The sequence below is a fragment of the Poeciliopsis prolifica genome, unplaced genomic scaffold (genome assembly GCF_027474105.1).
Source record: "Poeciliopsis prolifica strain line A6 unplaced genomic scaffold, Auburn_PproV2 SCAFFOLD002, whole genome shotgun sequence".
Lineage (NCBI taxonomy): Eukaryota > Metazoa > Chordata > Actinopteri > Cyprinodontiformes > Poeciliidae > Poeciliopsis > Poeciliopsis prolifica.
Genome location: NW_026562377.1, coordinates 23,764,380 through 23,783,266, shown reverse-complemented (window position 1 = coordinate 23,783,266; position 18,887 = coordinate 23,764,380). Strand labels below are relative to the sequence as shown.

At 40.6% G+C, this 18,887-nt stretch overlaps 1 protein-coding gene across 1 annotated transcript in view; it reads left to right on the top strand.

Annotated features, from left to right (window-relative positions):
* Positions 1 to 4,619: 4,619 nt before the first annotated feature.
* The window catches only part of LOC129375360 (gamma-aminobutyric acid receptor subunit gamma-3), a 31,718-nt gene continuing 17,450 nt past the window's right edge, over positions 4,620 to 18,887 (top strand). The window contains 4 exon segments of the mRNA XM_055054394.1: positions 4,620 to 4,632; positions 4,635 to 4,671; positions 4,859 to 5,004; positions 14,244 to 14,311. Coding sequence (XP_054910369.1) covers positions 4,620 to 4,632; positions 4,635 to 4,671; positions 4,859 to 5,004; positions 14,244 to 14,311 — 264 coding nt within the window.

The following is an 18,887-nucleotide window of genomic DNA, read 5'->3' as shown; positions in this document are numbered from 1 at the left end:
AGTTGAATGGAAGGAAAAAGTGTGATTGGAAAGACACATTGGAAATTGGTCTAACTGCAACTTTGAGACGGTTGTCAAGCAAAACCGATTCAAAAATTTTCGCGCTATCTGAAGTACTCTTAGAGAACGAGGGAAACAGATCATGTTTTTATTCTATAACATATGCAGAAAAAACTTATGCCGCTAAACTTTATAGGAGCCTACAAATTTGTGGATTTGCGGGACTCGACGTGACAAAACCAAAATGTAATCCTACTTGATAGAAACAACTTTGTGCCCATTCTGCTCGGCCTTTGATTACACCAGTGCTTCTCAATTATTTTCCGTTACGCCCTCCCTAGCAAAAAGAAAACTATTCGCGCCCCCCACTCCCCACCGTGACTATCCATCTCTGCATAACATTTTTTTCTTATTAACATTTTTTTCGCTGAAAAAACTCTAGCGGCTTATCGGCGTGATTGGGATGTAACATATTTAAGTGACGCGCTAATTTATTTGGCTTCATGCTGTCCGCTGCGAGCATTTTTGGACACAGCAAACACACCGGTCTTTCCTCTTCTCCAACTGTAGTCACAGTGAAGCCAAGCGCTAAATACGCTTCGTCGTATTTCCTCTTCTTAGCTTTCGGTTGACTTTCTGTTGTCTCATTATCTTTGTCTCTCTCCGCTTTTCTTTTCATCCCTGTGAAAAACTTTTTCATGTTGGGGGTTGTTGAATAACGGAGGCCATAGACAGAACGCAGTCGGAGCTTTTGTTGACTTAACACTGCTAACCAAGGCAAACCTGTTGTCTTGTAAATCATAAAATGTTGCACTGTCGCAAACGTGACAGAAGTAACAATGAGAGCGCCACTGCCGCCTACTGTGCGCAATTACACTTTATACTAGTACGGCCAAAAAAAAAAGCCTGTTCCCCAGGATCACACGCCCCCCCATGTATCGCACCGCGCCCCCCAAAGGGGGCCCGCCCCACTATTTGATAAGCACTGGATTACACCAACGCCTCTTCTGCAGTTGTTGGAGTGCTAAACTCGTCTTGTTGGGGGGTTGGGATGGGGGTCTCTCTGTTGCTGTGACATCTGGCTCACATCTGCTACTCAAGGATTTAAATCCGTTTAAGTTGGTTCAGTTGGGCCGGAGTCGACGACAAATTAAGCCGTCGCTGATGGCACCAAATGACATCAGTCAGAGATTGGAGTGTCGGAGGGAAAAACACAGAGAGGGGAGTGAATATCATATCTCGGGGAGCGTACCAAAACGTGGAGGTGATGCTGCAGGTTTTAGAAGTGAGGAAGTATTTAAATGGAGTTTGTTTTCCAGCCATATTGCGTTATTTTATGGCACAGTCAAGAAACGATGTTACCTTCAGTAAATGCTCCATATATGAAACAAAGAAATTTGACTTTGTAATTTAACGCCTTGAATTTGGGCCTGTGTCTCTAAAAAACTCCTGATGTTTCTGAAACTCCACCTCCAGGAAGTCATCACAACATGGCTCCTCAATTAACCCTTCGACAACATTTTTACCAGCATTGCACTGAGAAGTAGTTCCTATAATGACCTCAGCAGACATGCAGTTCCACCAGGCATTTGCTGATTGCTGCTGGCTAGTCTGAAGGAGCTGAATGGGGGAGTTTCAAAGGAAGGGTGCTCTGTGAGCTCAAAACAGTCAATTTTACATAATACTGCCCCTTTAAAGGGACAGCTCACATTTGGTAGTCGCTAAACAGATCAGAAAAGGAGCATTGAGTTTATTTGCTATGTTTTTAAGAAAATGATGCTAATATTGTGGGAAAAAAATGCAAAAAGAATCTGTGTAAAAATAGGTTTGAAAAGATAAAAAAAAAAATCCAACGTAATTAAACAGAAACAAACATAAAAATGCACAAAAGAAAATATGTCAATGAGATCTGGAATATAAAGAGGACATCTGAACACAATTCAAACTCTTGCTGATATTGTGATGTTGCCACCAGCAGGTTTCATCATGGGGATCTGTTCAGGGTGAAGTTTAGTGGAAGGAAGTTCACACGCGGTTAAAGAAACGACGTCCCCAGAGTATGATACTAACGCTACCATGTTCCACTGTGGGGATGGTAGGTTCAGGGACAAGTGCAGTGTTGGTTTTCTGCCACACATCACACCTTTTTTTGTTTTTTGTTTTTAAATGTGCCAAAAAATGTTCTTTTGGTTTTCTTCTGAACAGGCCGCTTTCTTCTTCCACAACTTTACGTGTCCAATGTTTGGCTTGTTGTGAAATTTGAACCAGACCGTCGCTTTTTATTCAAAAACAATTTCTCTCATCTGAGCACTTTTTGTATGAATTTGAGGAGCACACAACTTTCACCTGAACTGTGGACCTTTTGATGTTTTATGCAAGAGCATCAAAGACGGCAAAAATACAAATGCAATTTACACTTTTCAGATTCAGCTTGAAAACCATAAGCACCACTTTGGCATTTGAATTTGGTCCAAATGTTTGGAGCTATGCAGCGATGATGATCAACTCTACTCTTTAAGGGGGTGTCACACACTATTTAGCATATTATTTCTTTAAGAGAGCGAATGCATCGTACACACTCCAGCTTTTTTATTCAGCAGACTGCTGGATTAACATGCAGAGTGTATAGGTGCACATGCTAAATATGCTGGGCAGGTAGCAGCACAAATTAGACTCATGAGTGATTTCATCTAGCATTAAACTTAAAAAAAAACAACTATAAGTTCATGAAGCCCATATTTATTCTGAGTGCGGCCCATTAAATCATTTGCTGATTCGTTCTGGACCCGTAGGTTTGGGCTTTATCTTTTGCATTATGCTAATGTATGGCTGTGAGTAGGTGATCATGTGGCTAAGTGGGGTCGTGGGAATGATTGCTGGTTTCATTCACAGCTCGACCGCTTTTCAAAGTTGTCTTTCAACGCGACACTGAGGCCCTACAATGGCGTCTCCATAGGAAAAAACAACAATGCATGTGCAGACATCAGAAAGTCAAGAAACTCTGGATGTGTGTTGCACAAAACTGTACAGAATTTGGCAAGGCACATGCAAATGTGTGGGGAAAAAAGTTACATGTTAAGCAGCACAACAGCAGTCAGAGTTTTGTTTTTGTTTTTGTTTAAGTGTGCGCAGTTCTCATTTTAGCCACTAGAGGTGACAGAGGTCAGGCGGAGCTCCACAGCCTGAGACCAGAGGCTCGGCTAACGCTCGTCATCGCTCTGCAGCTGAGATGCTAAAACTAAAGCGCCCTCTGACCTCTTATGCTGCTGACGCTGCACATGTGTAGCATCTCACACACACGCCTCCAAACTGAGGACGAGTCAAAGAGGCGACTTTGATTCGCAACGTGGGGCAATTATTTATTTTAATTTTCCACTCAATCCACGGTTTCAGTGTTTCAAATATAAAGAAACAGGTGCATCATCATCATCATCATCATCATCATCATCATCATCATCATCAGCTGCGGTTGCCAGGATGCAAAATTACTTGAATTTTTCATTTTACAGTTAGAAAAAATTAAACTGGATTCAATAATTCACTGTAAACAAAAGTGGTTTAAAGTAAAGGACGCAAATCAAATAAATTTAAAAAAAGGTTTTCTCTAAATGAGCATGAAAACAACCTACATCAAATTCTAAATTGTTTCATTTTATTGCTCATCACCGTCAAATATACATCTTTGCTTTTACAGTGTGGCGCGCCCATGTTTACATTCGCTACCAATAATACACTTCTATGCCTTATTCACATTACCGACATTTTATATTAATAGCGGTATTTATTATATAAAATTTATATTTAAACTCAAATTTGTTCGGTTATTTTACATTTTGTACCAAAAAAAACTTTTTAAATAACATTCCTGCAGACAAAAGTAAGCTTTTCATTGTAGAAAGGAAAATGTTTCTACTGCGCGTAAGACAAATAAACGTTCATCAATGAAGCACGATAGTGGCAGCATCATGCTCTGGGTTTTTGTGGATTCTGCGTGTCCCCGTGTTCTACTTAGTCCTGTTTTTATTTCTGGCTTTGCATTCGAAGAGAATCAGTAAAGTCTTTTGTTTTCTTCTGCGAGTGCATTTGAAGACACTCTACGCGGACATTCTGCTGTGATTCATCGGAAGGGAAGAACGAAGGCACAAAGCTCGACAAAAAGTATTTCCGTGCAGGTGTAACGACTCCTGCGTGACGCAGACTTCGCCACGGAGGAGTTCTCTATTTATTTTATTTATTTATTTATTTATTTGGTTTTTATTATTATTATTTTATTTTTTCTCAGCTGATGAATTCTCGCCTCTCGGAGAACGCAGCCACCGTGCGCACCTGCGTAAAGGGCGCAGCGCCGTCCGCTGTGGATGGAGGAGCGCTGCAGTCCTCCGCGGTGACAAACTGCTGAGTTTGTGTCTGGAGCAGAGGAGGGGTGGGGGTGGAGAGGAACAGGCCACCGGGGAAGGATATGAATGGTTTTTATTATCATTATTCACACCGAGAGACATATCGACTGGACTGGATACTATGAAGCCCCGCTCCTCCCGCTCCTGCTCCCGCTCAGAGCCGCGCACAGCCACCGTCCGCTGACGCGTCTCTGTCTACTTGTGGTTCTCCCTCCGAGAAGCATGACGCGCGCTTCCCTGCCGGCGTCGGACTTCTGTCTGTCCTTCTCGCCTGGTAAGCGGCGCCCCTCGCTTCCTTTCCTTCTTTTCCGTTTTCTTCCAAAAAGAGAAAAAGAAGGGATTTCCATATCCTCGCCGCAGGGATTTTCTTTGAAACTTTATGTCTAAGTTCCTCCAAACGCATGCTCTCTGCGCACTGCACGTCCTGTTAAACACGAGCTTGTTTCCTCGCCTCTCTCCAGTTGTTTAGCAGTGCAGTATGAGGAGGACTACGAGGATGTCACTGTGAACCAGATGCTGGCTCCCAAATCCCAGGAAACAGACACCACGGAAATCCTCAATAATTTACTCAAGGAGTATGACAAGAAGCTGAGGCCCGACATTGGAGGTAAGACTCGCTTTTTTTTTGTTCATTGTTCTTTTTTCCCCAGAAATGCGGGCATAATAATATTTTTTTTTCGGGAGAAAGCAAAAAAAAAAAAAAAAGAGTTAATTATAGTTCTAAAAATCAGTTCCAAAACTGAACATTTACATTTTATGGATTCTACTACTGACATGTTTCATGTCTACTTATTAGAAAAGTAGAATTTCACCTAAAATCAATAACAATAATAATAAAAGGATGTTTGACATAAAGAGTTTCATGCCTGAGGCAGGCATGGACTTCACCAAAGGTCGTTGCAGAACAACGACAGAAAGATGAGTGGAAGGACAAAGTGCGGCAGACCAAGCGTAACTGCAGCCGTGAGACGATTCTGAAGAAAAAAGTATTTGAGGGAAAAATCCCAGCAGCTGGAAGAGAAATGCAGACGCATCCTGGACCCGGTGCTGCCCTCTTTGTGATGCATCCAAACTGGACTCAGGAAAACAAGGACTGGGTGGTTTTTTTTTTCTGTGTGTGTGCCAACGTCCTAATTAAAGCACAATGTGTATTTTTGCTCAGAATCAAGGTCCCTTAAGGTCATGCGTTGCCACGTTGATGCAGTAATTCATGCAAAAAGGACCTGTGAGCAGCTATTCTGTTGAATAGCTGTTGAATGCTGCCTGAATGTCTGTTTCAGTCTTCAGTTTCATTGGATTCATATATTCGGTTTTGTTTTTTAAAAACCTGAATTTCAGGTTTGTGTCTGCTGTTTGGTCAACAAGTTTATACTTGGACTAGGACCTTAATCCCAGAGTAGATGAGGTAATGCAGCAGGAAGGTCAAACCATCTTTGTTTTCAACCAGGTTAAATAAAACATGTTCAGCATAGTTACAGTACGGTATAACTATAATGTACTGTAACCATCACCTTCTACAGGCTGTGAGTCTGTCCAACATCTACAGTAAACTTAAACTACAGTATTTTTACATTCTGTTTTTTTATTTGAGTGAAAGCAAATTTTGATGTATCTCCTCATGGCGATTACGCAGCTGCGTAGTCAAAGTATCTGGGAAGGTGACGAGGAAACAGCATCGGCAGACATTTTGACTTTTTTTTGTTTTTTTCTTGTTGGTGGATTTGGTTTTCTGACGTCTTATCCTCCCCGTGGCCAAAATCTTTCTCCCCAGCTTCCTGTCCAAATATGTTGTTCGTTTAACTGGCGAGTCCAAATTATGTTTTTTTGTTGTTGTTTTTTTTGTCTTGTAATTCAGCGATGGCCTGGATCTCCAGGGTGTACCAACCCATATCCAACCCTCCACCCACACACACACCTACACTGGCACACACACACGTCCCCAGTAATCGCTGGGATCTTGTCCTGGGATGGATGAAGCAGATAAAGAAAACAAGTGGCCTGAGGGAACACGCTCTAAGATGCATTGTTCAGGTGTTGTTGTCCAGTTACATGGCAACTATTTGTAAAAAAAAAACAAATAATAAAAAAAAAAGATGTCCTTTTCACTGAGCTGCAACTATGTTACACACACGCACCCCCCCCCCCACACACACACAGTCACAATTTATGAATCTCTAGTGCATCGCAGATTTGTATTCATTGCTGATTGCCCGGCTGAAATGGACAAAATTAACTTGTGTGGGTGATTTAAAAGAACTAATGAGAAACACGGCACAGGCAATTAGCCTTTGTTTTTTAATTCCCTCGACTGCAGATAAGTAAATCAGAGAGCCATTTGTTGTTACGTGGGGTTTTGATGACAGACGGCGGCCTAAAGTCATCTGAGCTCGACCTTTCTGCTTTAATGAATGTGACGTTTTGAGCTTGCATTTGAGCAATGAGGGCCGTTCCGACCACGTTGCTCGAATACAAATGGATTTCTACGCTGATGATGCGACACACGTTCAACGTCAACTGAGAAAAGATTGTTGTTGCTCTCCAGCCTCCTTTTACGTGTGCATTGCTTTTCTATTTGCGCAAAATACTTGAGTTGCAAAAAGAGTAAGTGAAATAAAAAATGTTTTTATGTATTTTCCAGCACATCATCTGGTAAATTGTCCCAAAACACAAAGCATATGTTATCTTTCATTACAGTAACATGACACTTTATGGGTAATTTAGGAAAAATCTCATCTTTAATTGGATTGCGTTTACTACGGAAGGAAAAATATAATGATTAAGAAATGGAAAACATTAAAAAAGAAAAAACTGGTGGCAGAGTCATTGCCTGCATTGACAATTACTATTAAATAAATGTAACTGAAGTCATTTTTCTAAATGTTTTTCTGGTTATGTTGATCAGAGGGTCCAGGAACTAGTAATTGTTGATCTATGACTTGCTGTTTCGCTGGGACAGAATCGTTATGTGACACACGGCTTCATTTCCTTTAAGGCTTTACTTTGCAAAATGGGAAAGATTGGAGAACTGAAGTACTGAAATGATTAACTGCAAGAATGTGGAAATAAATTCAGGCGCGGTACATCATTCAAACGAGAAAAAGTCCAATGAATTAAAAAAAAACAAAAAAGAGAGAGATTTATCTCTCATTGAATCCAAAATATTTTCCCTTTTAAATAAGAAAGGTGGCAGCAGCAAAGCAGAAACACCTCTTGGGGTATTTAGATGTTGTATAAAAGCAGCACTATGAGAAGGAGAGCCTGTTTATGCTGCATATTTTTACATTATTAAAACTAGGAAGTATCTTACTGCTACCAGATATGAAACTTGCTCTGTCATAACTCTAAATTTATTATTTTTCGTTTCGTAGTTTGCTATAGCGAGAAGGTTCTCTCAGATTTATTTCCAAGCTCCTGTATGTGAGGGAGGCAGACGGCCGTCGACCCTCATGCATCAGGACAAGAAAACAGCTAACTGCTTCGACTTGTCACATCTACAGTCCGAACGAAGAAATTAAAGTTTTCAAATTACTTGTGACAAAGTTTGAAGGCTAACGAAGGATTGAAGTGAAACCAGATGGGAAAAACAAGAAAAAGAACGATCTTTTGGAGCTCGTTGTAGGAACTGGCGTCCGAGGTCACTGGAGCTCATCGTAACTGTTCGACACCATCAGTGTCCCAAAGGGGTGATGGGAAAACTTCCTTGAAAAACATTTTTGAGTCAGACTTTTCAACTCGTGTTTAATTACTCATTTAGTTTTTTTTTTTAAATCTTCAAGTAGGCTACTTGGAGATTTAAAATGAAAAACACAGAAATTGGGAGCCGAGCGGTGAAAATGAATCGCCATCTGGGTTTTTAACTAAAGATTCACCAATTCGAAATTAATACCTGTCTCGATCCTGATACTAAAAACAATTACAGATGGTTTATCGTGACAATGTGTCTGATCCATAAGCACACATTTATAGTCTAATTCTATGCTTTATGATTAATACTTTATATTTAGAGTTCCTATTTCTCTTTCTGAACCATTTGAGATAAGTTTTATTTTTTACCAGTTTGACCAAAGTAGTCAACATGTTGTTCTTCTCAGTTTCCTTGACTATTTATTTTCCATTTTGTGTTATAATCGTAATTGAAGTTATTTTTGTATGTTTGAGCAAGCATGTGTAGCTGTTGGTGTATTTAAATGTGCTGTAATGGTTCAGAAATATGTCAGCGTTTAAACAAAAACAGAAACGTTTTCAGTCAACTCAACACTGTTTTTCTGTATCGGATCAGTTATCGGCCGATACGATACCTCAGATATCGAGAACGATATCGGAAGTGAGAAAAGTAGCTCGTTCGGTCGCTAGCTTAAGCGGGATCGTGATTCAAGTTCGTGAATTCGCGGAAGTAAGTGCGGCGACTTCCACTGAGAAATGTGCAGAGATGGAGATCAGAATGACATCTTATAATTTACTAACTTCACTTTGTATGCAGCGCTGCGACTTGACCTGCTCAAAGCGATGACACACCACTCAAAAGCAGATGACATAAACGAGACAGAGAGCCCGCGTGGAAACCAATGCGCCGCTCCTTTTGTTCACACTGTTACTTAGTAACTAAGCCAGTTACTGTCAGAGGAATCATAATGACTGACTGATTTGGTTTTTCTTTCTCTGTCACATGGCGAAATTGCTCAGAGCCGTGAGGGTGAGGAAAACAAAAAAAAAACAATAAACAAATTTTTTTCTTGAAACAATGGAAACAAACCAGCAGCTTATCTGGTTGCATCAAAAATTGATGAAAATATGCCTCACTTTAAGTTGATCTGTCTTTTGATCTCATGAAGGTGAAACTACGCGACACAAAGTAGACAAACAGAACCGCCTGCATGTTAAAGTCCCCTTTGGTGCAGTTCTTTGTCATTAAGGAGCCGTCTTGCAGCGGCTCTGGTGTCTGCTCACCGGGTAACAGATGACCACCTGAGGTGGGCGATCTGTTCTGCTTTTTGAATATTTCAGAGCCTCTTGGCGTTCCTTTTGCCGCCGAGCCCGGACCGGCACGGCAGAAGCCGATGTCTCGGTGCCATCAGTCATCGCGCCGCCGCTCCGATCGCCACCAAGAATAGGTGAAGCCGTGTCACAGGGAGTTCCTGTGAGCTGATGTGATTAATGAGTTGACTGGAAATGGCAGCAGTAGACAGTCATGCAGTCATGTAGGAAGGTAGGGGGGGAAAAAAGAACATGACAAGAACGCCATTGTTCTTTTTGTGGATAAAGATAACAGAGTACCACCAATAAAAGAATAACGCTGTTGTTATCCAAGAGAGAAAAGTAGCAAGTATAAGCAGAAGACGATTAGGACCATTAGGGAAATAAAATCTGTTTAATCACAGCGTTCTGACTTTTTTTAAAAAAAAATTTGTTAATTGAGTTTTGTAGTTAAACGTCTTCTTTTTTTGTTTGTAAATTAATTAGCTTTTGCAAGATTTTTATCCCAAAAAACGGATGAATGACACTTTTTTTCAGGGGCAACTGAGCTAAAAAATCACAAGATCTGACTAAAGTAAAATAAAACAAACAAAATATTAAAATGCAAAACTTTCAAAGGCAGTCTGTTCTGGCAGTTCTGAAATAAATGTTCATTCAGATCATCTCCAAGATAACGTGTGTGGGCTTAGGCTACTATTAAAAGTCCAAATATAAGTAAAAATGTGGTTAAAGAAAAATACATAATGGGAGAGGAGAAAGTTTCTTCTTCTGCTGCCACCAAAATCTGTTTCAGAGTAAAACCGGCTGCTTAGCGCCTGGTTATGCAGCATGGAGGTACAAACAACCAATCAGTTTAACTCTTCAAATCTGGCAAATTTTCAGTCCAGCTGGATATTTCAAGTCTTTGCAAAATGTGAAAACGTAAACTGGCGGGAGACGTAACAGCGGAAACCTCATTAGATTAGCTGTGGATGTTGATTTCTTATTTTTTCTTCTTTTTTGTTAGCTCGGTTTGTCTCAGTCTCACCGAGTAAAGCCAACTTGGTAATCCGTTTTGACAAGGATGTTTCTAATTATATTTCACCCTGAAACAGCAAATCAAACCGTCCAGCTGTGTGGTCACATGACCATGTTCATCACAAATAGCCTCATGCCAAACACAGGCTTGCAGCCGCAGTTTGTTTCCTCCTGGCTTACAGCTGTCCATTGGTCACAGAACCAGACTCTCCTGGTGTCGGCCTGGAGAGAGAGCAGCTAATGCATCACTGTCAGCTTCCAACATAATGACGCATTAATCTTACACAAGGTTTGGTTCCAGGATCTCCTTTTTCTCACCTCTGGATGAGAAAAAGGGCAGAAAAAGCGTCCCACTGCGGAGCAGAATACTTATTGCCCGGAGGTTCTTCCAGGAGATTTGATTCATGTACACTACAAATTCACCCTGAGAAAGAGAGCAGTCACAGCCAAACAAGGTTTTAGGAATTTAAAACAATAACTCAATAACTACGAGACGTTATTTTAAATTGTTTGGCCACTTTATCTTAGTAACCTGGGGGACGAACGAGGCCAGTTTTACTCGTCTTGATGTTTACTCTCTGGAAAATGTAAAGCCTTCCCTTACCTTTGAGATTTCAAAAACACCTTCAGATTTAGGTCAGACCATTTAAAATGTAACAATTTTACAAGACTTTTACAAAGTGATTTTTGTTTTGGTCCAAATCAAGATCATGCATGCTCTTAAGAATGTATGTATTGATAAAACCCGTTAGACAACTGTTAAAATATCAATGAATTCTTAAAATTAAATAATATTATTCAGTTTTTCCAGGATTTTGTGAATTTTTAAAAAAATGTTTTCAATAAAAGTAAAGAGTTTGTGGTAGTAATTTGGAAACACAACGTTTTGTTACTCGCTGTACAGAACATGGACTATTATCTAACATCAGCTAAGGTGAGGCAGCTGTTATGTGCAAGTAAGAGAGTTTTTGACAATTTTGGGGGAAAATCTGCAATAAGCTCCCAGTTATCAGTGCAAGATAAAGTGTGGGGATTTGTTGATTTTGCATGAATTTCCACTATAATTCTCGAGAAACTGGAGTGACTGATTGATATAATTCGGCAGTAAACCGATAAAAACTGTATTGATTTGATTGAAAACATAATATTTAAGCACATTTAGTTTTAAGCCTCGATTCTAGAGGGCCACAGAAAAAGCTCTGGTGGGCCGATTTGACACATACGTGTCAGAGTGTTTTGTGGAGCTTCAGAAGTTGAAATGACTTCATGAAAAACTTTATAAATCTCTCCATGGCTGTGAAAATAACAGCCCTCCACTGGGTTGCACCAGCTTTTGAATGGTTTCCCTGGGAGGGAAGCTCAGGTCAGTGGAGGAGGGGAAGGGCTGAGGATAGGAGATGCTCTGCGTCGAGAACCAGCTATCAGGGCTGATTGTCTCCAATTAATTGCTTGTCTGGGTGGCTGCTCTCCAGGGCAAAACACATCCTGTTTCTGCAGCTGACATTATTACCTGACAGCTTACACACAACGAGTTCCCTGCCAGGAGTCTGTTTGAAGTGTCTGTTGTTGAGCGTAAAACAGGAGCTTGCTCAGTCTTTGTGTAGAAACATGTGAATTATCGTAAAACACCCCAGAATGATTCCAATGTTAGAGCTTAAAGGCGTGAGTTATGATCTACTCTGCTTGTTCCCCATCTGCTGGATGCCACACAACTAAACGGCTCTCTGCATCGATTCACCTTAAGCGTGTTTTGGAGTCCCATCTGTTGGACGGAAGGTGATCGCAGTTGTAGACTGGCAGGTGGGGAAATTCTGATCCTCTGATTGGTCCAAGACACAAAGACTCCAAAGAAGGTTCATATAAAATCATGGGAGAGATTTTTTTTCTCTTTACAGATGGATACATGTATCAGATTCCCATCTTACCTAAAGACAGAGACGAGGGAAGCTGGAGTTCAAATGGTGAGCCAGATTGATCAGATGAAATAAGCAAGGGCCCGCTGTTCACTTGGGGTCAAGTGACAAAAGTGGGATGACTTCTCCAGATTTGTATCTATTTTTGTTTCAGTAAATGACCCTTTCTTCTTCTTCTTGTGGCACTTCAGGCATACCCCATTGTCGATTGCCTACACTTTCCAAGGCAATGATGAGAAGAGCAGCTACTACTACGCAGCTCTCAGTGCCCAAGAGTAGCAAGGGGAAGGTTGCCACAACTCCTAGAGGCTGCAGACACCATTGATACCAGGCACCCCAGCAGAGTAGAAATGTGCCCAAGATGGAGGCAGGTTGGCAGTGAAGTACGGGGAAAGCAACCCCCATGTCATGGAGGCTCATGCCCTCTATCTAACCGTGCTATTGAGGAGAAGGAGGAGGAACCCATTGGCAATCCACAATGGGCAGAAATCTGAAAGATCAAGGAGGGGAAAGGCGCAGTGCAATCACGCTCAATCGGACCTCCACATGTCTTGTGAACACGTTTTGTGTTCACAGACAAGTCAAAATGTGTCTGTGTGTACTCGTCTGACCAGAACACCTTCTTTCACACCTGCATGTCTTAAGGTGTAGTGAAAATTGAACTTCTTTAAACAACGGCTTTGCTACTTTTCCACGAAGGTGGAAAAGTTCACAACCATCGACTTTCACTTTGAGTCTGTCATGTTGTGATCCTTTCCTTGTGACGGGGTTGAGGACGTCCTCTTTCAGCTGCTGTTCTTGAATTCACTCAAGGATCATTATGTGTCATCTAGTTGCAGCCTTTCTCTCATCATGCACCTCTCCTGAGAGTCCTGGCCCTCCACCCAACCTCTGCTGACGGCCACTTTGGTTTCCTAAGCTTTGGCATTGGAATCTACCATCTCTGTGACAGCTTCTTAAACTCCCCCATGTGTTTTCGTCTATTTTCTGCACTTGTTATACCTTATTTTGTAGGTAAGTTGTGAAAATTAGGATGCTGTAATCTTCATTGTGCAGTGGATCCAAGTCCACCTGAGCGCTTGATCCCTCTTTTCTGCTCCTCTTAAAATGAAAATGTGAAAATCATTTATCAGTTGCTTTGCACTTTATTACACTTTATATGTATAATACTTCCAGCTGGCGTGTTGACGTTTTGCAGATGTATAGAGATAAAATGCATAAAAGTTCAAGGTGTATTAATAGCCTACGAAGTCGCAGCGTCTCTCTTAAAAGAGTCTGTATCACAAAAACTTCAAGTTTAACATTGTGTTGTTTTGTCGTCGGTGTATATCGAGGTTTTGCTAAACATTTATGGGAAGCACAATAACCTTTGTTCCACGATGCTTTGCCCTTGGGTTGTTTTTTTGTTTGTTTGTTTTTGTGTAGAAAATTGAAATCTGCAGCTTGGTTGGAAAAATGTCACCTTAATAGCATCCATTGTTTGTGGATTGCTTTTTTCCCCCATGAAATACTCTTTTTAAAGACAATAAAACAAACAAACAAAAAAAAAAAACTAAGGCACAGCTTTGATTGCCACGGAGATGGAAACTAAAGAAAGAAGGCCAAATTAGACCTTAATGGGAAAAGGTCTAAAAAAGTGTAGCTGTGGGCTCGACTCACCGAGGAATAATCGATGCGTAATTGTCTCTTTCAAGCGAACACTGATGGAGGTGTTTCATCACAGCAGTTTGCGATGAAGACTAATGTGTGATCATTACGCCCTGAGGGCCTCTTCGCTCAGCAGCTCCTCCGTCTTCAGAGGCTCCTGAACAGCAAAGAGTCTTTAATTCAAGACCCTTTTTTTCTTTTTTGTCTTCACTTTAATTTATAGAAGCAGAAGCCTGGGCTACAGTGAGCAATCTGATGAGTAAAATATGTTATTTTTCTTCTTCTTCTCCTTCAGTGAAACCAACTGTGATAGATGTGGATATATTTGTGAACAGCATCGGACCGGTTTCTTCAATCAACATGGTAAGTCCAACTTCACCAGGAGCTTGTGGCGTGTTGGAGGGTTTAATGGAAGAACGGGTTGCTGGGGGCCGACTTTGGTCATTTATTCAAATGTATTTTAGTATTTTTTTTTTAATGCAAGTAGAAATAAAGAAAGTTTTCAATTCAATATAAGATCATCTTAATCTCCAGGAGAGATTCACAAAATGCTGAATCGTAGTTATGATCCCCAATACAATACGACTCAGCAATTGACACACAGGGTTAGTCAGAGAAAACCAAAATGGCTTCTGTTTGCAAAATGCTGTAATAATGAGAGAAAGAGAGAGAGAGAGAGAGAGAGAGAATGACTGTTGTGTCTTGAAATTTTATGATTTTTATGATCCACACCAAATTGTGCGGGTCTTTTTTTATTATTATTTTACAAAATAAAATATGAGAAACATGGCATGCTTTTCATATTTCAGAGCTGTTTTGGATTTCTTTGTTAATTATCGCCTTTCTTAGTGTGTCTACTTACTGCAATATTGTTTCACACCAGGTGTCATTATTATTTTTGAAAAAATCTGGAGGTAGATTTTTGGTGATATGTGTAACCAAATGGATTTACCTCATGAATCCTGTTATATTTCTGATTATTCCTATTATATCTATAGTAATATCTCCTAATAATCCTGTCATATTTCTAATGTTCCAGTCTGCTTTGAATCCACAGATTATGACGAGCGGTGTGGTTAGGTCTATAACCAATCAGAGTTTGCAGCTACACCAACGTGCCTGTAGATTACTTAATGTGCGTCTGCGTACCTAAAACATATTCAGCCGTATTTTGATCTCCTTTGTTGCAGATGAATTCACTCACAGTAATCTCCGTCGTCACTCCTGCACTGTTTTTAATTGCAATGCGCCGTATAATTCAGGGTGTCATGACTCCATGGGCCAACAGATGGTGATTCATTCCTTTCTCCACAGATTCACTACAAGTTGAAGTGGATGATTTTCACATTCAAAGGGCTTTCAATAAGAGACTTATTGAGGAAAAATCCCAAATAAAATGAGAATTGAAATGGCTATTAGAAAATGTTATTGGTCTGTCTGAAGTGCTTTGGAGGGGTACAGTTAAAAATTCAATTACTGCCGTCCGTCTGTGCGTCCTCCAGTCTTTATGTTTGTTCAGCTCGGGTTCTCTTGTTTGCCCGTTTTCTAGTCAGAGCTCCTTGCACTTCCTGTGTCCTCACTCCTTTACTCCTTATTTTTGGTATGTTTTTAGAATTTATTTTGTTTCAAAAGGGCAGTATTGCATCAAATTGACTGTTTTTGAGCTTTACGTCATGTTAAAACGTTATTCCCTTATCAAATACATACCTGGAGTTTTGCTTTGATTTTTCTTTTCATACTTGCTTGAGAAATCCTTTCATCTCCCATGGCAACCATTCAGACGCCTGAGTGGACCTGGCCCCTCCTTTGAGGCTCAGCTCCTCCTCAGAGCTGCACTTTTTAAGATTCCTCCTCACAGAGCAGCCCTCCATGGCAACTCCTCCACCCAGCTCCTCCAGACTAGCCAGCAGCAATTAGCAAACACCTGGTGGAACAGCGCCTCTCACTGCCAGGCTCAGTGCAACAATGCTGAAAAAGTTGTTAAAGAGGAGCCATGTTGTGATGACTTCCTGAAGTCACAGTTTCAGAAAAAGCAGGAGTTTCTTAAAGAGACAGATGCCCAATTTCAAGATGTTACATCACATTTTGTTTAAGTCATATTTGACATATATCATTTTTATAGCAAGTTATGAAATGGTACCATTTGCCTAGAACACACATGGTATTTTTCCTTTAAGAGATTTCTCTCAGTTCAGCTCTTCTTGCTCGCTGCTTGCGTCCTGCCCTCCTTGTTGTATTTGGAGCTTCTTCGTATCCAAAATGAAGACACAACATAATAAAGTGGGACTTTCTCCAAGTTGTCTGTAAAGTAGCTGAGTTGGATGTTTCCTGATTTTCTGTGGGGCAAAAGCTGGAGCTCATAAATTGCCTGCCAGAGGGAAGCAAGCGTCACGTCCCCAAACTGCAAACAATAATTAAACCACCAACACTTCAGAGCATTGGGGGAAAATACACAGAAAGACTCTTGTTTCATTTAGCAAGAACATGGTTTCTAATCTCACTTAATTTTCTATAAATACTCGACATTCTGTGCATCCGCTGTTGCGTTTAGTGTCGGCACATCTTCATATCAGAACCTGTATGAGTGGTTTATAAACACCACAGCCATAATCTTACATTGTGAAGTTGAAGGAAAACGATTCAATGTTTTGTTTTTTCATAAGTAAATATCTGGACACGTCAACAACAGCTTTCTTCTTGCCACTCTATTGACTGATTCTCTGATCTCTCCCTGCCGGGTTGTCTTCTCTTTGACAATTATTTTACAAGGATTCATTCAGTAAAATCAAGTTTATTTGTGTTGCATCTTTCAGCAACAAGGCAGTTCAAAACGCTTTACACATCATGTAGTTATCAATTATCAAGGTATTTCCTAGAAAACTTGCTAAGCCTGGTGGCTGGATGTCATTCAGAGGCCCGTCATGTTTGTGACCTAAAAGTCTTTGAAGTTGACAGGCAATTTGAAAATATCATTTGATAATCATGGATTATTGAAAGACTGGAAGATTAATACCTGAACACCAACTATAAAGTCTTAAAAATGCAAACATTTCAAAAGACTTCAATAAATAAGTAATCCTTAGCCTGGTGGGGACACAAATGAAGCCTAGTGACCTGCCAGGCTGATGATACACTGAGGGAAAGCCTGAATTATGAAACAAACAATAGACACCACGTTTTGTCAAACACAGATCAAATATGTTGGTCAGTGTTCCAACATATTGATCAAAGCCATCTCTAATCTGGCTTGATTTAAGGGAACTCAGTGTTTCAGCAGTTTTGCAGTTTTCCAGAAGTTTGTTCCAGATTTGCTGTGCAAAGAAGCTGAATACTACATCTAAAGTAAAGTTGAGCAGGTTTGGAGTTCTTACAGGGTGGGGATTTGCCTTGCTTTTTATTTCTCTGACCTCTCAGATGTGAATCGTCATATCACAAAGCGACAGTTAGGCTACAAACAGATGAGGTCTCACCAAATTTGGTGAGACCAATTGTGACTTCATCCTCCACGATTTTACCCATTTATTCCGCTTTCAGTCGACAATCGTTTTAAAACCGAAACGTGTTTCTAAGCACTTCCAACCTTTGCTAGACTTGAGTGCCCCGATCCGCCAGCCCCACCATGTGAATCACAAAGTTTCCCCTCTTCATCCTCTCTTACATTCTAACCTTTCGGGGCTCAAGGAGAGATTTGGATTCAGCAAAGGAGCATGACAAGATTTCCCAAAGGACGGCACAAATACAGTATGCACTGTGTCCCCACATCTCTCTGCATAATCAGTGAGCAGCTCACTGCAGAGGAGATGTACGCTCTGCCCCACTTACAGTACTGAACCTGGTGCAAAGAGCTCCATGTCAAAAAAACAACACAACAAAACGATTTAATAGTCTATATTTTACATTAAATTTGATTTAAAAAATAATTCCTTTGTTAGATTTTTTTTGTTGTCTATTTTTCAGAATGTGAAATTTCTCTATTTATTGTCCACAAAACAATTTGAAAAAGCTGCAAATGAACCAACAAAAGATTCTCTGTGGTGCACAACTTGTCTTGAGTTTAGATAATAAATATATGAGATTGTATGAAAATGGATCACCAGGGAACATAAATGTGACATTTTCTAGAATGTCTCTGCTATATATTCAATACACAGGTGTGAAAATTTGTGTATGTTTAAGATCATCAAGCTAATTCTAATAGACAGAGCTTTGTTTCTTTCTTCCATGTTTGAGGAAATCCCTGAATCTCTGCTGGCAATCATTTTAGGGGAGCCTAAACACCTGCGCTCATATGACGCACCGCAGATTTACTCAAAGCTCCTGGATCTTCAGTCTCCAGCTGAACCTCTGTGTCACATGGCAGGCCTCTCCTGCAAATAGCCCAACCTACTCAGCTCCTTCAGACTAGCCAGCAGCAATTTCAAACCCCTGGTGGAACTGAGCATCTGAGCTCTTCTGACGCCCTACTTCTCAGTCCAAAGCTCCCGAGAACGTTTGTAAACAGCATAATTGAAGGCGGAGTGTGAAATTTAAAAAGATCATTTCCAATTTCAAGGCATTAAATTGGAAAATCAAATTTCTTTCAAGTCAAATCTGATATATAATCATTTTAAATCAACTGAAGGTAACAAAGTTAGTGGGCTGTGCTTTAACATGGCATCATGTGGCTGGAAAAACACACAATACTGTCTACTTCTGTCATAAATTGGGAGGTTGTGATGAGGATGAAAGGCGATCAGAACCAGGGTATAGTGAGACCATTTATCTTTTTAAATCTGAAATGTCCTTAATGGGGAGTTACTTGTATTAGTGGACCAGTCTGTCAACAGATTCCATGTCTCCTGAATTTCCCAGTTGCCCCCCCAGCAGCAGCGTCCTCCGTCTGGACGGTTTCCCCCCAGACTGTTCCACAACTTGACTGCGTCTTCCAGCCATCTTTTTT